Below are 21011 nucleotides of genomic sequence, written 5' to 3'. Positions count from 1 at the left end.
AAGACCCTGATGTTGGGAAAGATGGAGGGCACAAGGAGAAGGGGACGAGAGAGGACGAGATGGTGGGACAGTGTTCTCGAAGCTACCAGCCTGAGTTTGACCAAACTGCAGGAGGCAGTGGAAGACAGGAGTGCCTGGCGTGCTCTGGTCCAGGGGGTCACGAAGAGGCGGACACGACTCAACGACTAAACAATAACAAAGCCTGCCATCACTAGGGGCCAAAACAGGGACCCTTCTCTGGCCAGGCCCTGCCTCGCCAACTTGCTGCTGATGTTCTTGCCGACACCTCCTGCCAGCCCCCCAGATGCCTCATCCTACACCTGCCAGCCCCCCATGGTTCGGCTATCAAGGGGGGCCGATGCCAGTTGGGCAAGGCCTGCCCTGGTGGGTCTCACTCCAGACTGCAGCCAGGCAGAGGCAACTGAGCTATGCCCCATCCCATGGTCAATGGACATCTCTAGGAAAGGAAATTGGGGCTTCCTGCAGGGCATGGAGTCTTGTGCATTTCTGAGCACAATTCAAAGTGTTGGGGCTGACCTTTAAAGCCCAAAACAGCCTCGGTCCTGTATACCCGAAGGAGCGTCTCCACCTCTATCGTTCTGCCCGGACACTGAGGTCCACTGCCGAGGGCCTTCTGGTGGTTCCCTCACTGCGAGAAGTTACAGGGAACCAGGCAGAGGGCCTTCTCGGTGGTGGCGCCTGCCCTGTGGAATGCCCTCCCACCAGATGTCAAGGAAATAAACAACTATCTGACTTTTAGAAGACATCTGAAGGCAGCTCTGTTTAGGGAAATTTTTAATAACTCGTGTTTTAATGTATTTTTAACCTTCTGTTGGAAGCTGCCCAGAGTGGCTGGGGAGACCCAGCCAGATGGGCAGGGTAGAAATAAATTATTATTAATTATTATTATTATTATTATTATTATTATTATTATTATTATTATTACTACTACTACTACTACAGTGGTACCTCAGGTTACAGATGCTTCAGGTTATAGACTCTGCTAACCCAGAAATAGTACCTCGGGTTAAGAACTTTGCTTCAGGATGAGAACAGAAATCGCACGGCAGCAGCGAGAGGCCCCATTAGTTAAAGTGGTACCTCAGGTTAAGAACAGTTTCAGATTAAGAATAGACCTCCAGAACGAATTAAGTTCTTAACCCGAGGTACCACTGTATTATGCACAGAGTCTGTGCCCAGACCCTGCTCTACAAAAATAAGGCACCCAGATGAGTACAATGCAGATGTGAGAAGACAAGAAAGTGGGCGGGTGCCAGCTGCCCCCCCCCGCCTCTCCCCCTCCCCAGAGGCGCCAACTCCTTCCTCTCACATTAGCGCATTATTACCTCCTGGAGCATCCCAGCCACCCACTCTGTACCCAGTCAGGCGTGCGGCCCCTGCTCACTCCCCCTCCCCAACTGCCTGACACACTTCCCCACTTTTGCACAATTAACCACGCGTCCTTGAATCCGCCGCCTTGAAGCCCTGATGCTTTGTGCCAATTTGCTATGGCAAGGCCAGGCCAGGACTGGGGCGCTTCTTTTGAGAAGATGGCTGCGTTATAGGGAGGGAGGGAGACTAGGGGCCACCCCCACCCCCCAATCACATTAGAAATAGGATCGGGCTCCTGTGTGCTTGGGGGTGAAGCAGAAAACCCACCCCCATTCTGCAAAACGGATGGTTAAAAACAAAACACCCCACAAGCAGCATCTCCACCTCGCAGAAGTCGGGCCCAATGAAACATGTTGAGTTGCACTGCATAATTTATCCTGCCTCTGAAATTCATGGGGGTTGGGGGAGGCGGAAGGGATGGCCTGAATGTGTGAATGCAGATCCAGGTTTTTGCATTGCCAGAAGTCACCTCAAACAGCTTTGTCGTGGAAGCAGTTCCGATATTATTATTATTATTATTATTATTATTATTATTATTATTATTATTATTATTATTATTATTATACCATCCTTCAACCAAAGATCTCAGGGCATTTCGCAAGATGAATTGTGGGAGTCGTAGTTGCAAACATCTGCAAGGCCCCAGGTTGGTGTAGTGGTTAAGGGTGCCAGACGTTAAGATCCAGGGTTCAGATCCTGCCCCAGCTGCAAAGCTTTCTGGGTGAGAATGGGACCGGTCACCGTCTCTCAGGCCAACTATGAGAAGAGGGTGTTTGTCTAGATCAACTACTGGCCTGATCCACCAGGCTCTTATTGGATTCTTGCCTTTGACACTAGACGCAGAATTCAGCTTTCAGAGAATCTCGCTTTTGTTTTCAAGAGGCAAGTTACTAGTCCTCATGATTCTGTGAGAGAGGGATGCAGGCCTAGATGGACCACTGGCCTCCTCCACTCTTCTGATATTCTTGCCCATGCCACAAGATGCGGGCGACTCCCCAGGTAACATACCAATTCACCCAGTTTACTGGGGTTGTAATATGAGAGTTTAGTGATGCTTCTGCACATTTCCAAGTTCCAGAGAACTTGCAACATTCTGGGAGAGTCACGGAGCAACATGCAAATGTGTCAGTGTCGAACTGTGCTCTCTTTGTCTCCATCCTAGGGAAATTTGAGGGTTGAGATTTGCATCCCAAATCCTCTTCTCCAGGGCAGAACAATGAAGGTGTCACAGCGGGGAAATAAATAAACTGGAAATAACATCCCCCCCCCACCTACAGCAGTTCCCTTCTTCCCAGAAAACAATTAAGAGGCCACAAAACAAAAATCCCCAAGAGAAAGAGGAACATTTTTGGCTGCCTCTTTTCAAAAGGAGACCAGTGACGACAACAACATCACCCCTATCAGTAATCTCTTTATTATTAATTATTGTTATTATTACTTTACAGTCACCGTTTCAGAGCACTGGGGCAGATATCTTTTCAATTATCTCTAAGCTGACGGGGTTCCGGTAGCGTTATAGAAGGGCATAAATTTAGCAAGAGCAGCCGCACTTCATCATTTATTTCCGCCTGGCTGCAAACTTTAATTTTTATGTGAGCTTGCATTTTCAAACAAGGCTTTCTCCTTATAAACAGGGGGAGCAAACTGGGTGCTTGCCAGACTTTGCTGGGCTATGCCTCTCACCACGCTGGCCGTTGGTGGAGAAGGAATAACAGAACTGTAGACTTAGAAGCGATCCCAAGGGTCATCTATTCCAACCCAGGAATCTTTTGCCCAACGTGGCACTTGAACCCACAACTCTGAGATTAACAGTCTCACGCTTTAGTGAGATGGGAATCTAACAACATCTGGAGGACCACGGCCTCCCCCCAGAGCAGCCTTTGCCCACCTGGCGCCTTTGAGATGTTGCCAGACTACAACTCCCAGGAGCAAACACGGCCGTGAGGATGGGAACTGTAGTTCGAAACATCTAGAGGCTGTTCGGTTGCCTATCCCTGCCTTAAAGCTCCCATTCAAGCGCAGTCTGTTGCCAGGATCATCTCCTAGGCTCTGCTGTGAAACCCACCCCCCCAAAAAAAACCCTCCGCCCCTGCCCTTCTGCTTTAGCGCCCGCCTCCCCATCCCGATCCCACGCAACGCTCCTTCGCTAGCAGCTTGAGGCCTGTGCCGTCGCCATGGCAACCGCCTCCTACTGCATCCCACAGTGATGCAATTCCTGCAGCTGTAAAAGCCACGCAGGTGCCCCCACAAGGATGAGGGTGGGACGATGCACCCTAATCAGCCTTTGTGGCGAAAGGGGTGGGGTGGGGCGCTAAGAGGGAAAGCAAGGAGGGTCCCCCCCAATTCCTGGGGTGAGGCGGGTGGGCAGGAAGAAGATGTCCCCCTCTCCCTTTCCACCCAGAGAGGTTAGATAATACTCCCGCCGGCTGAGGTAATGGAATGAGGAGTTTTCAGGCCTGCCAGATCTACTGAGGTGGGTTGGTCTTTCTGCTTGATCCACCAACAGGGCTTGGGTGAGAAATAATAATAATAATAATAATAATAATAATAATTTATTATTTATACCCCGCCCATATGGCTGTGTTTCCCCAGCCACTCTGGGTGGCTTCCAACAAAACACTAAAATACAATAACCTATTAAACATTAAAAGCTTCCCTAAACAGGGCTGCCTTCAGATGTCTTCTAAAAGTCTGGTAGTTGTTTTCTCTTTGACATCTGGCGGGAGGGCGTTCCACAGGGCGGGTGCCACTACCAAGAAGGCCCTCTGCCTGGTTCCCTGTAACTTGGCTTCTCGCAGCGAAGGAACTGCCAGAAGGCCCTCAGCGCTGGACCTCACCGAATGAATACGCTCACCGAAGCGATTAAGGGATGTGGTCCCAGGCATCTGTTCTCGGGGGCCAGAACAGGATGTAGCTCTCAGCTCCCCAGCCCCACACGAAGTCCAGTCGTGGTGAAAGGGTTATAGAGCATTAGACTAGGCCTTGGGAGAGAGCAGGGTTCAAATCCCCGTTCAGCCTTGACGCTTCTGTGACTTGGGGAGCCAGTCACTGCCTTTCTCAGCATGTTCCTGTTTACGAACAGCCTTTAATTCCAAACCAAGAGGACTGGAATCTTGGTTTAATTCGGGGGGCAGGTCTCAACCCAAGGACAGAGCAACTGCTTTGTGTAGCTTCAATTACCAAAGACATTTCCAGGCAGGGCTGTGGGGGAAAGACTCCTGTCTGAAGCCCCAGAGAATCGCTGCCAGTGAGATAGGCAACACCAAGACAAATGGCCCATTTTTTGACTCTCTGAACCCCTGAAATCCTTTTTCATTCCATCCAGCCCCTTTCTACGTGGGGAATCCCCCCAACATTTATTTCCCATTGGACTGTTTGATTCTCCCCCCCCCCCCAAAAAAAAATAACTAGCTTGCAAGAGTGCTTTCTCGATCTCGGTTTGCAAGCAGTGAGGTTAATGCCAGGACCTGTTAAGGGAACCTCGCCTAATCTTTCTTTTCCCCCTGCCGTTCAGAAGTCATTTTAAAACTTCAGCTGAGCAGTGAAAACGGAGGCGTCTCATGGTTCCCCACTGCTTTCGAACTCGGCTCTTTGCATTGCATGTTAATATGAAGAGGTGGTTTGTTGATCCGGCCCTGCGTGACCCCCGCCCTTTCAGTAGCCTGGCACTGGGGAGTGTTTGTACCTGATCTCTGCAATTCTTTATTTTATTTTGGTTGGGGGGGGGGTGGAGTGTCAGATGACAGAAATGGCAAATGAGACCAAGACTGCTTAGCTGGGAGGGAACCTCAGCCGTGGTTTAAAATGCCTGCTGCGTACAAAGCCCTACAAGAACATAAAAAGATGATCAGGATCAGGCCAATGGCCCACCCAGTCCATCCTTCTGTTCTCACAGTGGCCTGTGGGAAACCCGCAAGCAGAATTCGAACACAAGACCGCTCTCCTCTCCAGGGGTTTCCAGCAACAGGAATTCACTGCTGCCTCTGACCGTGAAGACAGAGCATAGCCACCGTGAAGTATCGTAGAATTGTAGCGTCGGAAGGGACCCCGAGGGTCATCTAGTCGAACCCGCTGAAATGCAGGAATCATTTACCCAACCTGGGGCTTAAACCCACATCCTGGGTGGCTGAGCTAGCCACCGATTGCCTTCTCCTCCCTGAATTGGCCCAATCCTTTTCGAAAGCCATCTAGATTGGTGGCCATCACTGCGCTCCCTAGCAAGTTCTACAGCTCCCTCGGTCCCAAACACGTGCACTCTTAACATGCTCAGTGGCACTCTACTCAAGGAGCTCGAAAACACTGACGCCAAGTGCTTTGTGCGCGATGGCCTCGCCCGTACGCAAGCCATTGCCTTGTTTTACTGCAGCCATTCTGCGCCCCGGCACTTTTAATAATAATAATAATAATAATAATAATAATAATAATAATACATTTTATTTATACCCCACCCTCCCCAGCTGAGACCGGGCTCAGGACAGCTAACACCAAATATAAAAACAATTGATTGAAATACTGCTTAAAAAACAAGATTAAAACACATTAAAACATTAATAGGCAGCCTCATTTCAGTGGAAACTCAATCAAAAACTTTTTGGGGGATAAAAATGTCAAGTCTTCACCAAGGCTAATACAATTTGAGTAAGAGGAACTCCCTTTTCTTTTCCTTACCAGAAAAAGGGACTGCTGGCACCTTAAAAAAAAGGCTTGCAATTCTTAGAAAGAGCGCATGATAGATGCAGGTGGCCTTTAAGGTGCCCTTGCCCAGACCCTTCCCACCTCACTTCCTCTGCCCTCCTTGCCACGCTGGGAATGCCAAGCACCTGCCATCAATCCAGCCTCGCTCTGTCCTCTGACTCCCCCCGCACACACGCACCCGAAAGGCAGCCCGAGGCGACAGAACGGGGAAAGCAAAGTCAGAAGCAGGACCAGAATGCTAATGCCAACACCAGAGGTCTCCTTGGCTCCGGGGTGGCTTTGTGAGTGAAGCGGCTGTCCTGAAACGGAGGCTGGAAACTGGGGCAGTCCTCTCCCACCCCACAGCACCGCATGCCATCTCCTGGCTTGCAGCAATGGGGAAGGGTGGGATTAGGGCTGCAAAGCCCATTGTCTCAAGGGCCGCATTGTCCTGCAGACAGTCTTCTGGGGGCCACTTGCAGGCCCAGAGGGAAAAGTAGAAGAAGCAAATGTTGCGACTCTTAGCTTTGAAAAGCAGGCCACAGTTCAACCACAGCCAAGTGAAAGGGCTCTGTCTTTACATATATATGAGGGTGAAAGAGGAGAACGCAAAATATGGTTTGAAGCTCAACATCAAAAAAACAAAGATCATGGCCACTGGTCCCATCACCTCCTGGCAAATAGAAGGGGGGGAAATGGAGGCAGTGAGAGATTTTACTTTCCTGGGCTCCATGATCACTGCAGATGGTGACAGCAGCCACAAAATTAAAAGATGCCTGCTTCTTGGGAGAAAAGCAATGACAAACCTAGACAGCATCTTAAAAAGCAGAGACATCACCCTGCCAACAAAGGTCTGTATAGTAAAAGCTATGGTGTTCCCAGTCGTGATGTACGGAAGTGAGAGCTGGACCATCAAGAAGGCTGATCGCCGAAGAATGGATGCTTTTGAATTCTGGCGCTGGAGGAGACTCTTGAGAGTCCCATGGACTGCAAAAAGATCAAACCTCTCCATTCTTAAGGAAATCAGCCCTGAGTGCTCACTGGAAGGACAGATCCTGAAGCTGAGGCTCCAATACTTTGGCCACCTCATGAGAAGAGAAGACTCCCTGGAAAAGACCCTGATGCTGGGAAAGATGGAGGGCACAAGGAGAAGGGGACGAGAGAGGACGAGATGGTGGGACAGTGTTCTCAATGCTACCAGCCTGAGTTTGACCAAACTGCGGGAGGCAGTGGAAGACAGGAGTGCCTGGCGTGCTCTGGTCCAGGGGGTCACGAAGAGTCGGACACGACTAAACGACTAAATAACAACAACAAAAACCTTTCTTCACTCAGGCAAGCAAGGAGGCAGGGTCAGAGTTCAAGGGAAGACTTTTACAGCCGGGCAAAAACACTCAAGTACAAATCAGTGCAGTGTGTGGCTTGGGGAGAGTGTCCTGAGGGCCACACAGAGAGGTATTGGGGTCAACTTTCAGCCCCTTCCCACCCCGCCCTAAGCTTTCCCAATCCCAGCTTCAATGGTGCAAGTAACAAGGTGCCCCCTGTTTGAAACAGGCAGATTAATTTATTTTTTTAATGGCATCCGTCTGTCTTGAGCGTCAATGGAGTCCACCTCTGGGGGTGAAGTTAAATTGTGACCTCCCTGAGCCACAATTAATGCAAGCCACGCAACCGCTTCCCCCACAGGATGGCACAGCCAAACACTTTTCAGGTTTCGGGCGTGCAGAGCGTACTTGGCACACCCTGCGCCTGGCATCATTCACACACCGAAAGCCCAAATTATTTCGCCTGCCAAGGACATTTATAATTCACACTCGCTTCCCCTCGCACTGCCCGCCGGGCTATCTTTGCCACAGCAAGGAGCCAAGCTGGGCTTAGGATTCGGAGTGGCAATTCCTGAACTGCGTCCCAGACAGAGAGAGAAAGAAATCATTTAAAGAAACGGAGGACACCCAGAACACAAAACCCAAGTCATGTCCCTGCCTTGGCATGCTCTAGATCAGGAGCTCTGGGAGGGTGGGTGACTATTATTAACCCCCACCCAATTCCACCAGACCCTTCCACAGTGCCTCCTTTCTCTTCCCCCTCTCGCCAGAGGTCTAGACCCCTCTCTCACAGGGAAAACGGCCTTCCCTTACCCCCCCCCACCAGTCATTTTCTACAGACAGGAGTCCCCCCCCTCTTTTTTCGCTTGTACCCTCCTCTTTTCCCTCCCCCTGCCTTTAGAACCTTGGGAAACAGCCACTGAAAACAGCGTGACGACAGACTTGTGCTAATATAGTATAGGGAGAAAGAGATTGTGCTTGAAATGTGGTCTAAAAAGGTAAAGGTAAGGGGACCCCTGACCGTTAGGTCCAGTCGCAGACTACTCTGGGGTTGCGGCGCTCATCTCGCTTTACTGGCCGAGATGTGGTCTACTATATCACAAAAGGGAGGGTGGGTCACATCTGTTGCTCCACCCACTTTACCTTCAGGCCCCACCCACCGCTGGGATAAGGCATCTCAGGAGCCTGAGATTTGTGGGAGCCATGTGCCAGTGGTGGGTGGGGCTAAAATGGGGGAAAGCATGTGACTCCCAACTTGAATGGCCATCTGTCATGGACACTTTAGCTGAGATTCCTGCATTGCAGGGGGGGTTGGACTAGATGACCCCTAGTTTGCTTCGAACTCTAAAATTCTGCTACAGTGGTACCTCTGGTTGCGAACGGGATCCATTCTGGAGGCCCGTTCGCAACATGAAAAGAGCGCAACCCGCAGTGGCGCGTCTGCACATGCACAGGTTGCGATTCGCTGCTTCTGCGCATGTGCGTGACGTCATTTTGCACGCCTGCGCATGCGCGAGCGGCGAAACCCGGAAGTAACCCTTTCCGGTACTTCCGGGTCGCCGCGGGACGCAACCTGAAAGAACGTAACATGAAGCAGACGTAACATGAGGTATGACTATATTCTATGATTCTATTACAGTGGTACCTCTAGTTACAAACTTAATTCGTTCCGGAGGTCAGTTCTTAACCTGAAACTGTACTTAACTAGAGGCATGCTTTTGCTAATGGGGCCTCTTGCTGCCATTGCGCCACCGGCACACGATTTCCGTTCTCATCCTGGGGCAAAGTTCTCAACTTGAGGTAACTCTTCCAGGTTAGCGGAGTTTGTAACCTGAAGCATATGTAACCTGAGGGAGGCATTTGTAACTCGCGGTACCACTGTACCCTTGTACTGGATGCATCCCAGCATTATTATTTTTTGGGAGGGGAGATGCATTTTAACCATCAGAAATTCAGAAAGCTTTGAACCCCAACCCACCCCGAACAAGCTACAGTAGAGAGGGGGGAAACCCCAAGAATAAACAGAATTAAAACCTGGAATGGTCAGGTGAGGTCACTGAAATATCAGGCCAGTGACTGCCTCCTCAGCCTGGTCTACCCTCACAGGGTCGTCGTGAGGCTGGAACTGGAGGGCAGAACCCCTCTAGGCTGACCTGAGCATTTTGTAGAAGAGGTGGGATTTTAAAATAAAATAAAATAACCACGGAATTAACGAAAGCACCATAAGCTGCAGAGAGAAATTCCCTGCAAAAGGAGGGGGAGGCAGGAGAAATATCCCACGCTCATTAGAGGATAAAAAAAAAATCAGGTTTTATTACTAATGAGTGTTAACTGGTGGCGGCGGCAGCGGCGGCAGCAGCACACTCAATTGGCCACGAAAATTGTTTTGTGCAAACAGATGGAATTAAGAGCATCAGGTTCTGGCAGGGGAACCTTTGGAGGAATCTCAAAGAGCTGGAAAATGGGCAGCAGTGGAGGCCCAGCAAGTTGCAGGGAGGTAAGAAACAGAAGAATTGCTATACAGGGATTGGATCCCAAAATGTTTTTGGGTTTTTTTTGCTGGCGAGCGGAGTTTTCTACAGTTAAGACGACCTGGTTTTGTGAGTGTGTGCATTGTGTTTTCTGATGTATACAAAACAGAGACAACAGTTATAACAGCAGGTGGAAATTAAAAGACGAAAAATGAAACCATAAACTAGAAATAGGTACATAAAAGAACAAAGTCCAAGAGTAAAGACTATCTGATTATTTAGGATAGTTCCAGATTTGCCAGGCTTGCGAAGGGGGCCGTCTTGAAAATTATGGTTCTGCTGCAGGTTCTCTACACAAATCATATAGAAAATGTCTGGAGGTCTCAGTCCCTGCTGAAATCTCAAATCCTGCATAATTACAGCTATATTCCAGAGTGGTACCAAACCTCCAACATGAAGATTTTAGGATGTTTTGCAATTAAGAAGGGTTGGAGTATCAAAGGGTTAAAGCAAGTTTTTAAGTTTGGGGGGGGGGGTGTTTCTCCCAGTCAGTAGGCAGATGTATTTGAAACTGGTTTTATATATGCAAAAGTTTTACTTATTTATTTTAGCCTATCTGTTTCAATTCTTTCAATATGAACTTACCCGGATCCTGAGATCATCTTCTGAGGCCCTTCTCTGTGTGACTCCTCCATGTGAGGTTGGGGGGGGGGTGGCAACACAAGAACGGGGCCTTTTCTGCAGTGGCTCCCCATTTGTGGAATGCACTTCCCAGGGAGCTTCGCCTGGGGCCTTCATTATACGCCTTTAGGTGCCAGGCAAAAAATGTTCCTCCTTAACCAGGCCTTCGGCTGATTGACATCCTATGCTCTTTTAAAACGTATTGGGGGGGGTTATTGGGTTGCTTTGCTTTTTTAATGTATTTTGTGTTTTTATATTGTGATTTTGTGTTGTAACTGCCCTGAAACCTGGAGGTTTGGACGGTATACAAATTTAATAAGGAATAATAATAATGGCATATAAATATACATGCAGTTGGGAACATATTTCCCCTTTTTGCATATGCATGCAATTGTTCTGCATGTGAGTCTTTAAAAAAACAAAAAACAGTGCTGTGAAATCACATTAAGCAGAAAGCAATTTGTAAATGAAATGAAACAGTAAGAATAATAGTGATTCATACGTGAAATGAAGCAATAGTAATAATAATAATAATAATAATAATAATAATAATAATAATAATGATTAATTAAAACTAAAAGGAGTCACAATAAGAGATTTATTAAACTGATGGACTTTGCAGAACTGGCAAAACTGACGGGAAGAATCCAGAACCAGCAAGACCAAGCATTCCCAAACCCAGCCAGATGGGTTATTATTATTATTATTATTATTATTATTATTATTATTATTATTCCAAAAGGACTGGAATAAATTTATATTATGTTTGAAAGACAACTGTAAGCAATTAACATCAGTAGCAGGGTTATCTGAAGATTTGTAAGATGAAATTGCTACCTATTCAGGTTCAGTAATATAATATTTTGTTGTTGTTGTTATTTAGTCATGTCCGACTCTTCGTGACCCCATGGACCAGAGCACGCCAGGCACTCCTAAAATAATATTTTAGGTAATGATATAACAAGGATAGGAAACAAAGCAAAATGTAAAGATGTAAAGTTTAATTTTGTAAACCATCAGACAGGAGGGAGGGAAGTCATTAGGCTCAGTTTAGCCAAAGATATAAAATAAGAAGTTATGATGTTACGTAACGTGATCATATGTAAAACCAATAAAAATTATTTTTTTAAAAAAAGATTTATAAAATGATAAACAGTGTTATCTTCCTATATACATAAACATGTAAGGCTGTGGTCACGTTTGCCAAACTACGGTATGAAGCGCCTTCTCCCAGGCTTTTAAAAGGGGGTGCGTGCTTTAAAATGGCAATGCTCGCAGGTGCACACTCCAGCACGCATTGGCCTCTCTCCTCCTGCGCTCTGAAAGGCAACTCTTCCCCCTCCTCGTCTCCCCACAAACGCTGGCTGGATTTCTTCCCCTGCCAGCCGGGTTTCCAAGCTCAAACCCATCTTGTTCGAAACCTCCAGGGAACTAGGGAAGAAAAGGGAGGTTTTCTTTTGAAACAGGGAACAAGAGGATGGAACATGCCAGCGAGCAACAGCTCCCAGCACACATCCGCCCAGCGGAGAAGACCGTTCCCAAAGGTTCCTGGGCCGAGGACGGCTCCACGGCAACCGGTGCGGCCCTAAGAGGATGAGAATGGCGCTGCCCAAGGGACCCAAAGGAGCAGCACAGGCAGGCAGAGACCGGGGCGAGCGGGAAATCAGAGGCGCGTGAAGGGAAGGAGAGCCCAACAGGGACCTGAGCGCAACAGCAGCAGCGCATGCTCTTCCTCCTTGCGCTTCCCCAGCAACTGGTATCCCGAGGCACTTACTGCCTCCGACAGAGGAGACAGAACATATTTCTTCATGACATTTGCAGCCATCATTCTCCTCCTCCCCATTTCACCCTCACAACCACCCTGTGAGGCAGGTTAGCTAGGCTGAGGGCGAATGACCGTCACAGCCAGCGAGCTTCACGGCTTGGGTGGGGATTTGAACCCGGGTCTCGCCCGGCGCTGTAACCACTAGGCCACACTGCCCAGCAGCCACGGACAGCCTTGCCCTCCTCCGTGAGTTTGTCCCAATCCTCTCTCAAAGCCGCCCTGGTTGGTGGCCTCCCTCGTGGGAGCATATAGGGCACAGAACTCCTGAAGGTTAGGAAGGGTCTCAGAAAAGGGGGAGAACCTCTGTCCACCCGCCATTTTGGAGAGACTCCCATCATTTGTGACCATCAGCCATGGTGGCTTCTGGGAGTTGGAGTCCAATGACATCTGAAAGACCACAGGATTTCTCCCTTCCTGATGTGGGAAGAGGCATCCCAGCCCCCTCAGGAAGCATTCCCTCCTGAGAATGGTGCCCTTCTGCTCAGTCAGTAGAGCATGAGACTCTTAATCTCAAGGTCGTGGGTTCGAGTCCCACACTGAGCAAAAAGATTCCTGTATTGCAGGGGTTGGACTAGATGACCCTCGTGGTCCCCTCCAATTCTATAGGTCTATGATCTATAGAGGGACGCAGGTGGTGCTGTGGGTAAAACCTCAGTGCCTAGGACCTGCCGATCGTATGGTCGGCGGTTCGAATCCCCGCGGCGGGGTGAGCTCCCGTCTTTTGGTCCCAGCTCCTGTCCACCTAGCAGTTCGAAAGCACCCCTAAGTGCAAGTAGATAAATAGGTACCGCTTTATAGTGGGAAGGTAAACAGCGTTTCCGTGTGCTGCGCTAGTGCTGGCTCACCAGAGCAGCTTCGTCACGCTGGCCACGTGACCCAGAAGTGTCGCCGGACAGTGCTGGCCCCCGGCCTCTTAAGTGAGATGGGCGCACAACCCTAGAGTCGGACACGACTGACCCGTACGGGCAGGGGTACCTTTATGATCTATAGGGGTAAGGGAGCTGCAGCCTCCTCTCTGATGTCGTTGGACTCCAGCGCCCATCATTCCTGACCATTGACCATGCTGGCAGCCGAGGCTGATGGGAGTTGGTGTCCAAGAAGGAACAAGCACGAGGCACTTATTACCTACCCCATACATTTCAAACTTGTTCCCACTGCTCTGAACTGTCATGGCTTCCCCCAAAGGATCCTGGGAACTGTAGTTTGTTGAGGGAGCTGAGAGTGGTCCCTATTTCCCCCTACAGTTCCCAGAATTCCCTGGGAGAGAGGTTGACTGTTAAATCGCTCTGGGAATTGTAGCTCTGTGAGGAGAATAGGGGCCCCCTAGCAACTGTCAGCACCCTTCACAAACTACAGCTCCCAGGATTCTTTTGGGGGAAGCCATAACAAAATGGCATGATATGGTTTTAAACGCATAGGACAAACAGGCCCCACATCCAAGCAATGTGATACCCATCAGCTGTCAAGCACTAGCACAGACTATTTCTTATTTATTACACTCCATCCGACTGCTATTCCCAAGTGGTCTCTCATCCAGCCGCAAACCAGACCTCAACCTGCTTAGCTTCACTACGGCGGCTGTGTCACAGACCTCTGAGCCACTGCCTGTTCTCGACAACTGTCAAGTTCTGAAAAGCTCTGAATATTCACTGGGTATTTGACATCCCATCAAGGGATAACTTGGGTGAATATTCTAGGGAGAAGGCTTTCTGGAAGTTAAACTTGCCTCGAATCCAGGTTAAGAAGAACGCTTAGCCTTCTGCACATCCACACAAAGCAATATCTGTATTCATTTATGCATACAAAAGGGGGGGAAAGCATGTGTTATGTTGGTCACAGGCCATTTGATGGCCACAAATCAGGGGGTTTTGCTCCCCATAACTCCACCACACTGCTGCTTTTTCTGATGCACATTTTTTAAAGGTACTGGTCCTCATTATGACTGCAAAATGCTTAAAAGAGAAGGGAATCTGCCACTGAAGGCGTTTCTTGATAATGGAGTTAATACTTAGCATACTTAGCAGGATCAGCCAATACGATACCAGACAAATGTTTTGGACCACAACTCCCATCATCCCCGGCTACTTGCCATCCTGGTTGGCACTGGTGGGAGTTGTAGTGCACAGAAGCTGGAGAGCATCGCTCTGCCTAGCCCTGCTACAGGGTGCACAAAGCACATCACATATATATAAAGGTTACAGCAACCCTTCGAGGTAGGTTGGTGGGGGGTTTTACCGCCATAGGGCAGAAAAGGGGCTGAGAGGGAGGCTCGCTCAAGACCAATCGGTGAGGTCAAGCCAGAGGCAGAATGTGCCGCCACCCTGAGATCTGCGGCTGAATACAAATTCAATTAAATAATAATACTAAATTTGAGGGCAGTGGAAAACATTGCTTATCCATCTCTTCCTTGTTTCAGGGAACGGTTCCATATTTTGTATTTAGTACTCACTGAGTACTAAACCGTATTAAATCATAATAATAATAATTTATTATTTATACCCCGCCCTTCTGGCTGGGTTTCCCCAGCCACTCTGGGCGGCTTCCAACAAAACACTAAAATACAATAACCTTTTAAACATTAAAAGCTTCCCTAAACAGGGCTGCCTTCAGATGTCTTCTAAAAGTTTGGTAGTTATTTTTCTCTTTGACATCTGGTGGGTGGGTGTTCCACAGGGCGGGTGCTACTACCGAGAAGGCCCTCTGCCTGGTTCCCTGTAACTTGGCTTCTCGTAGTGAGGGAACCGCCAGAAGGCCCTCGGCGCTCGACCTCAGTGTCCGGGCAGTGTCCGGGCAGATGGAGGAACTGTTCTTTAAAGTCGCCATTGGGGAAGAGTTGTGTGGGACTCTACATGCTCCCGCATGGCCCATGCGCAACAATGGTGGGAGCTGTATTCCACAAGAGTTAGTGATGCTCAACCAATTTAGTGGTTTAGACAAATTTGTGGAGATAGATAAAGGCATGGTCCATCTTTGCAGCCAAGCTCTTCTGACGCCCACTGCCCTCACTCACCACATGACTTCACTTGCCATCAGTGAAGGCAGTACATAGTCAAATCCTGCACTGGGTTAGCCAGTGCAGGGCTAGACCTGATCCAGCCCCCAGGCTTTTCTGCCCTTCTTGATTTCTGGAGGGCCACCAGCTCCTCATCCCTCCTTAAAACACAACGTCAGATCTACAGGGAGAAGCAACAGACCTCACACTCCTCCCTCCGATTTCCTTCCACATCGATATCCATTCCCTGCCACTCCAAAGCAACAGCAAAAAAGTAAATCCCCCTTCAAAAACCTCTCTAATGTCCTGTTTCATAACAAGGAGGGAGGCTGAAGTTGGCACCAGCCAAGTCAAACGTTAAAACAACGGATTGTCAGGAGTAACTGCGGTCGAAAACAGGACAGACGCTTCAGCCAGACCAGTGGGTCTGGGGTGAGGGTGAAGAGCACGAGCTCTGAGCCAGGAAGAGACACACCTGCTTGGATGCCCATCAGAGGCCCTTCCTCCAAGTATCTCCCACAGGAGATGTTGCCGGTGTGTGTGTTTGTGTGCATGCAACAAGATAGAGGGCCTCTTCTGTGGTTCATTTGTAGTCTAAAAGGTGGCAGGAATTATTCTTTTTGCTATTATCGGAACCACAGAACTGTTGCGTTGGGAGGGACATCCAGTCTAACCTGCTGCAAGCAACAAACATTATTATTTACTACTCACCCTCAGCCTAAGTTTCCAGCTATGGCTTTCATACTATTGCTCCAGCATGGGCCCCATCTGCACTTTGAATAGTCCTCGTTTTCCCCAAAGAATCCTGGGAGCTGTAGTTTGTTAAGGGTGCTCAGAGTTGGTAGGAGACCCCTATACTCCTCCCAGAACTACAATTCCCAGAATGTCTTTTATTTATACCTAAAAGTATCTCTCTCTACAGTTTTTAAGCGCCAGTATGAACAACACCTGTATGCAAAACACAAACACCTCCCCACCCTCCCTGCCTGGGAAAAGCTCTCCTGTGAGTCAATGGCAAGGGAAGAATTTAAAAATCAGGCCCCCCACATGCCAGTCAATGTCAATGAAACCGCAGGGAAAGATGCAGCTGTTTGCATCTCCTGACCTGAAACTCCTGTTTCTAATTGCTGTTTTGACCGGTTTAGTTTGTTGTGCTGTGTGCGTGTTTATTCCACACTTTAATTGTGGATACTTTAAAAAAAATGTTTGGTGGAATCACACTATGGTGAGTGTTTATATCTTAATTTTGCAGTCACTTTTATACCTGTAAACGGCTTAGACGCTACCTAACTGATTGACTGCATTTCTGTCTTAGGCCAGAGTCAGGCATCTCGATAGTGCGGTGCAAACAGTTTATCAGACCAGGATTAAGCCTTGTTCCCGTGTGCTTTCTCCTCTACCCCACTTCTGATTTTAGCGCAGATATCTTACAGTTCCATGTAAGGTCTGAACCAGTAAACTGGTTTAGCTTAAGCCAAGATAGGTGCCATTAAAGCTTGGGAAGAGAAGATTGCAACTGGCCATTAAATATAAATCTGATTGTCAAGACAGAATCCTCATTCTGTTTCGTCTCTTAGGTGCCTGCAGTGCTAAATTCTGTGGTATAGAAACACTTTTATGAACATGGATCGCTCTCCCCAGGGAAGCTCGTCTGGTGCCTTCGTTGCATATCTTTAGACACCAGGCAAAAACATTCCTCTTCTCCCAGGCCTTAGTTTCACTAGCCAATCTATGGCCTTTTAAACTGTGAGCGTCTGGGTAGGGTTATTGTTTTTATTTATATACTGTAAACCACCCTGTGATATTCAGATGAAGAGCAGTATAGAAATACTATTATTAAATGATAATTAAATTAATAATGAAGGTGAATGGTGGGAGGTTCAGCACTGAGAAAAGGAAGGATTTAGCACTGAGCTGAACTATGGAACTCACTGCCACAGGAAACAGTGTTGGCCACCAGCTTTAAGGAAGAGTAGACAGACTCTTGATCTCGGGGCCGTGGATTTGAGTCCCACATTGGGCAAAGCGATTTCTGCATTGCAAGGGGGTTGGAGTAGATGGGCCTTGTAGTCAAGTACAACAAAGCATGTGTGAAATAGGAGATACATATATAAATATATGCTTAACAGCACAGAAGAATAACCACTCAAAGAACTTCGGTTACTTGGGCAACAGAGAAGCTGAGTTAATGAAGCAGAGGAGAGGAGCCTGCTTTTAAAATGTTGTTGTTGTTGTTGATTTCATTTCGTGTTTCATTAAAAATGTAGATGGCTCCCTTAACCCTTAAAACCAGCAAGACTTTTATCACACCTGAGACTTCCCAAACGCCAAAGCACAACGTGAATCCAAAATGTCTGAGCATAATGTAGATTTGCACATTTATAAAACACTCTGCTGGAGCCAGGTCTGTTTTCCAAACCCTTATTATCAACCACAATTCTGAATTTTCAGGGGTGGGGAAGAGACTGAGGTCCAGTTCAGTGGGGAAGAAAGAGGTTTGCTTTTGAGCATCACATCAACTCCACCATTTCTGCTTTAATCACAAGCCCTTGAGCCTGGGGAAGAAAGGCACTTTGCCTATGTCCAGAGGAACTATTTCTATTACAAACCTGCCAATTTATTTATTTTTTAAATTACATTTGTTACATTATCATCCCAGCCTCCCTCTAAGAAAGTTGCAGTGGTATATACTGTACTCTCTCTCATCCTAACCTGTCGTACAACCACCCTGCAGGTAGACTAAGCTGATAAACTGCCCCAATGGCACACTAAGTGAGATTCAGCAGCTGAGCTGGGATTCAAACCTGGATCTCTGCCCTGTCCTACCTCAAGAAAACTTAACTATCGCACTGGCTCTTGGGAAGGTGTCTTGGATTAGCATGGCGGCTAATTTCCTAACAGGGAGCCCCCGCCAATCAAATCTTTCCTCCGGCATGAATTCTGTCTGTATTGAATTGGCCTCAGTCTCCTCATCTGCAGTAGGGGGATAATACTACTCTAACCTACCTGGCAGTTTTGTTGTGAAAGGATGGCACACTTTTGAATGCCTAGGGGCCGCTATACAAACCTTGTTATTGATAAGATTTCTGAAAAGTCTCAAGGATCAGAATTCATCTCACGTCTGGCTTCTGGCATCACCTGCCCTGCTTTGCCACCTGGCTCTGCACCCAAAAAACCGCTTCAGACCCCCTCCCCCACTAATGTGGTTTTGGGGGGAACAGAGGATGTTCCAAGGCTGGAACCCCGAAAGCAAGGAGGGAAAGATGGAGGCTGGATGCAGGGAGCCAGGAAGAGAAAGTCAAGCTCAGTTGTGTAAGCAGATCACACCTGCTGTGCTGAACTCGCCAGCTCACCAACACCCCCCCTTTTCCAAATTTCTTTACATCACAGTCCGGGGCGGGCAGAGGGGTCCCCAAGGAAGTTGGGGGGAGGTTAGGGGAACGAAAAGGCCAAGCAGCTCAAACCGGGGTGTCAGAAGTGTGAAGCAAACTCGGGAAGGGGGATGTTGGTGTAGAATCAAGCTGCATTTTAAGGGGGCATTAATTTCAGAGAGATTCAACTGGAAGTAAAACCCACAGGTTTTCCTTTGGGGGGGGATCTCAGTGGATGGTCACCCCACCCCAATTCTGCATCCTCTTTCTCCTTTTCCCTCCCTCCTTTGCCACATCAGGGTATCAACAGCCCTGGCGGGTTTATGTAACCCGCTCCAGACTTGCCAAAGCAGGTATTTTACGAGGCCAGCCACGGCGCATGCAAATCAGAAATGTTGGGTAGCAAAATGGGGGGGTGGGGAGATGAGGGAGGGCAATGGTTTTGCTGGCATGCACACACACTCTCCCACCCCCCTTTTAAAAGAGGCGAGGGAGAGCCCTAATGCCAACCGGTCACCCGCCTGCTGACGACACAGAACGCCAACGAAAGCTGGTACCCCTGGGCAAGCGAGAAGACCCCCGGTTTCCTCTCTCTCCACCCCCATACACACACACGCTCCCCAAAAGATGGGGGGCAAGGCACGAAGAGCGCAAGGCACGTACTGCTATAGAGGGTGTCGATCCAGGAGAGGCGCGGAGGTCCTCGCTGGCTCAAGGGCTCCATCCTAATTCAGCGATGATGGTGATGATGTTGCCGGGAGAACCATCAAATCCCCGGGCAGGAGAGCATCGCTAAACAAAGGGAGAGGGGTTGGGGAGGGGAGTTGGGGAGCCGAAATGTGGAGGCGCACGACGCCGGGAAGAGGGGTGCGATTTGGAAGCTGGGTTCTTTAAAAAAAAAAAATTAAAAATTGGGGGAGACAAGAAACGCACACAGAGATAAACAGAGCAGCTTCGGGGAGAGAGCCGCGGAAAAAAAGGTGGAAGCGTTCAGGAAGCTGCCAGGGAGGGAGAGGATGAGAGGATGAAAAGGAAGGCAGTCAGGATGGAGCTCACATGCTCGCTGGCAGGGGTGGCGCTGGAGATGTGACAGCCCAGTGTGTGTGTGTGTGTGTGTGTTGGGAGGTGGGGAAGGGAGGTGTTGTGTTGGGTGGGGGGAATAGAGAGAAGGCAACTTTCTTCCCAGGGTTTGAAGGGGAGGGAGAGCCCTGCCCACCAATGGCTGCGCTCCCCAATGCTCCCTTACGCAAGGGAGGGAGATGGAGGCACAAGATGGGGAGGGGGGAGGGAGGGGAGCCGCCAGTGCCCTGTGGAGGGTGTCTGGGGAAAAGGGAGACACACACACAGGCAGGCAGGCAGTCTCAGGCTCTCGCCCCCTCTGGAGGGAGATGCATCTTCAGGGGTGGGCTGCAGCCGAGGGGTTAGAACATCAGCATTGCGTGCAGAGGGTCCTGGGTTCAGGTCCCAACAGCAGCTCCAGGTAGGGCTGGGGACGTCCCTTCCTAAAACCCCTGGAGAGCTGCTGCCAGCCAGTGTGGGCAGTGCTGAACCACATGGACCAGCAAGTTAATGCGGTAGAAAACAGCTTCCTCTGTCTTTTTATTTCAAATCATGAGGACTAGCGTCATGATTCCAGGGGAAGAGCCGCTGGGGCAGAACCCTGTCACAGACTCTGGAGAGACGCTGCCAGTCAAGGCTGACAATATTGAGCTAGATGGACCATTGCCTCAGTCTACTGAAACCCAGCCTTAATTGAGAACTTTGAAAACTAGATTTTTATTTTATTTTTCTGGGGAGTTCAGTGGGAGAGCAGCTACTATGCATGCAGAAGGTTCCAGCTTCAGCTCCCAGTGGGGCTAAGAGACCCCCCCCCCCGACCCCAGGGAGCCGCTGCCAGCCAGAGTAGAGAACCCTGAAATATGACTCCGTAGAAGACAGCTTCCTCTGCTCCTATTTCAACCCTGTATTCAGAATCATGAGGGCTAGAATCTTAACTTGCACTTTGGGGAAGGATAAGACCTGTTCCAGGTTTGATCCCTGAAGGCATCCCGAGGTTGGGCTGAGGAAAACTCACTGCCTCAGGCAGAAAAGCAGCAAACCCTCCCTTGGAGCTCATCCCCAACATGTGGAGCTCAGAGGTAGACTGCCTCTATCTCTGGAGACTCCACCATGTATAATGAAACCCAGGTGTTCTCCGCCTGAGCTATCCTGATGGGTAGCAGGAGTAGCCGTTCTGTGGCCGTCCTGATGCTCCTGAACTACAACTCCCATCATCCTCTCTGG

At 49.0% G+C, this 21011-nt stretch overlaps 1 protein-coding gene across 2 annotated transcripts in view; it reads right to left on the bottom strand.

Annotated features, from left to right (window-relative positions):
- ABR (ABR activator of RhoGEF and GTPase) overlaps positions 1 to 21011 on the bottom strand; it is a 132257-nt gene that overhangs the window by 86807 nt on the left and 24439 nt on the right. Inside the window, exon 1 of one of the 2 annotated variants that reach the window (XM_082201718.1) lies at positions 19392 to 19803. The exons of the other annotated variant lie outside the window; for it this stretch is intronic. Coding sequence (XP_082057844.1) covers positions 19392 to 19452 — 61 coding nt within the window. The 5' untranslated portion in view covers positions 19453 to 19803. Of the gene's footprint in view, positions 1 to 19391; positions 19804 to 21011 lie in introns of those variants that run through there. 2 annotated transcript variants of the gene reach the window in all.

This window comes from Podarcis vaucheri, assembly GCF_965113315.1.
Source record: "Podarcis vaucheri genome assembly, chromosome: 15".
Classification (NCBI taxonomy): Eukaryota; Metazoa; Chordata; class Lepidosauria; order Squamata; family Lacertidae; genus Podarcis; species Podarcis vaucheri.
This window is presented reverse-complemented; position numbering and strand designations above follow the sequence as displayed.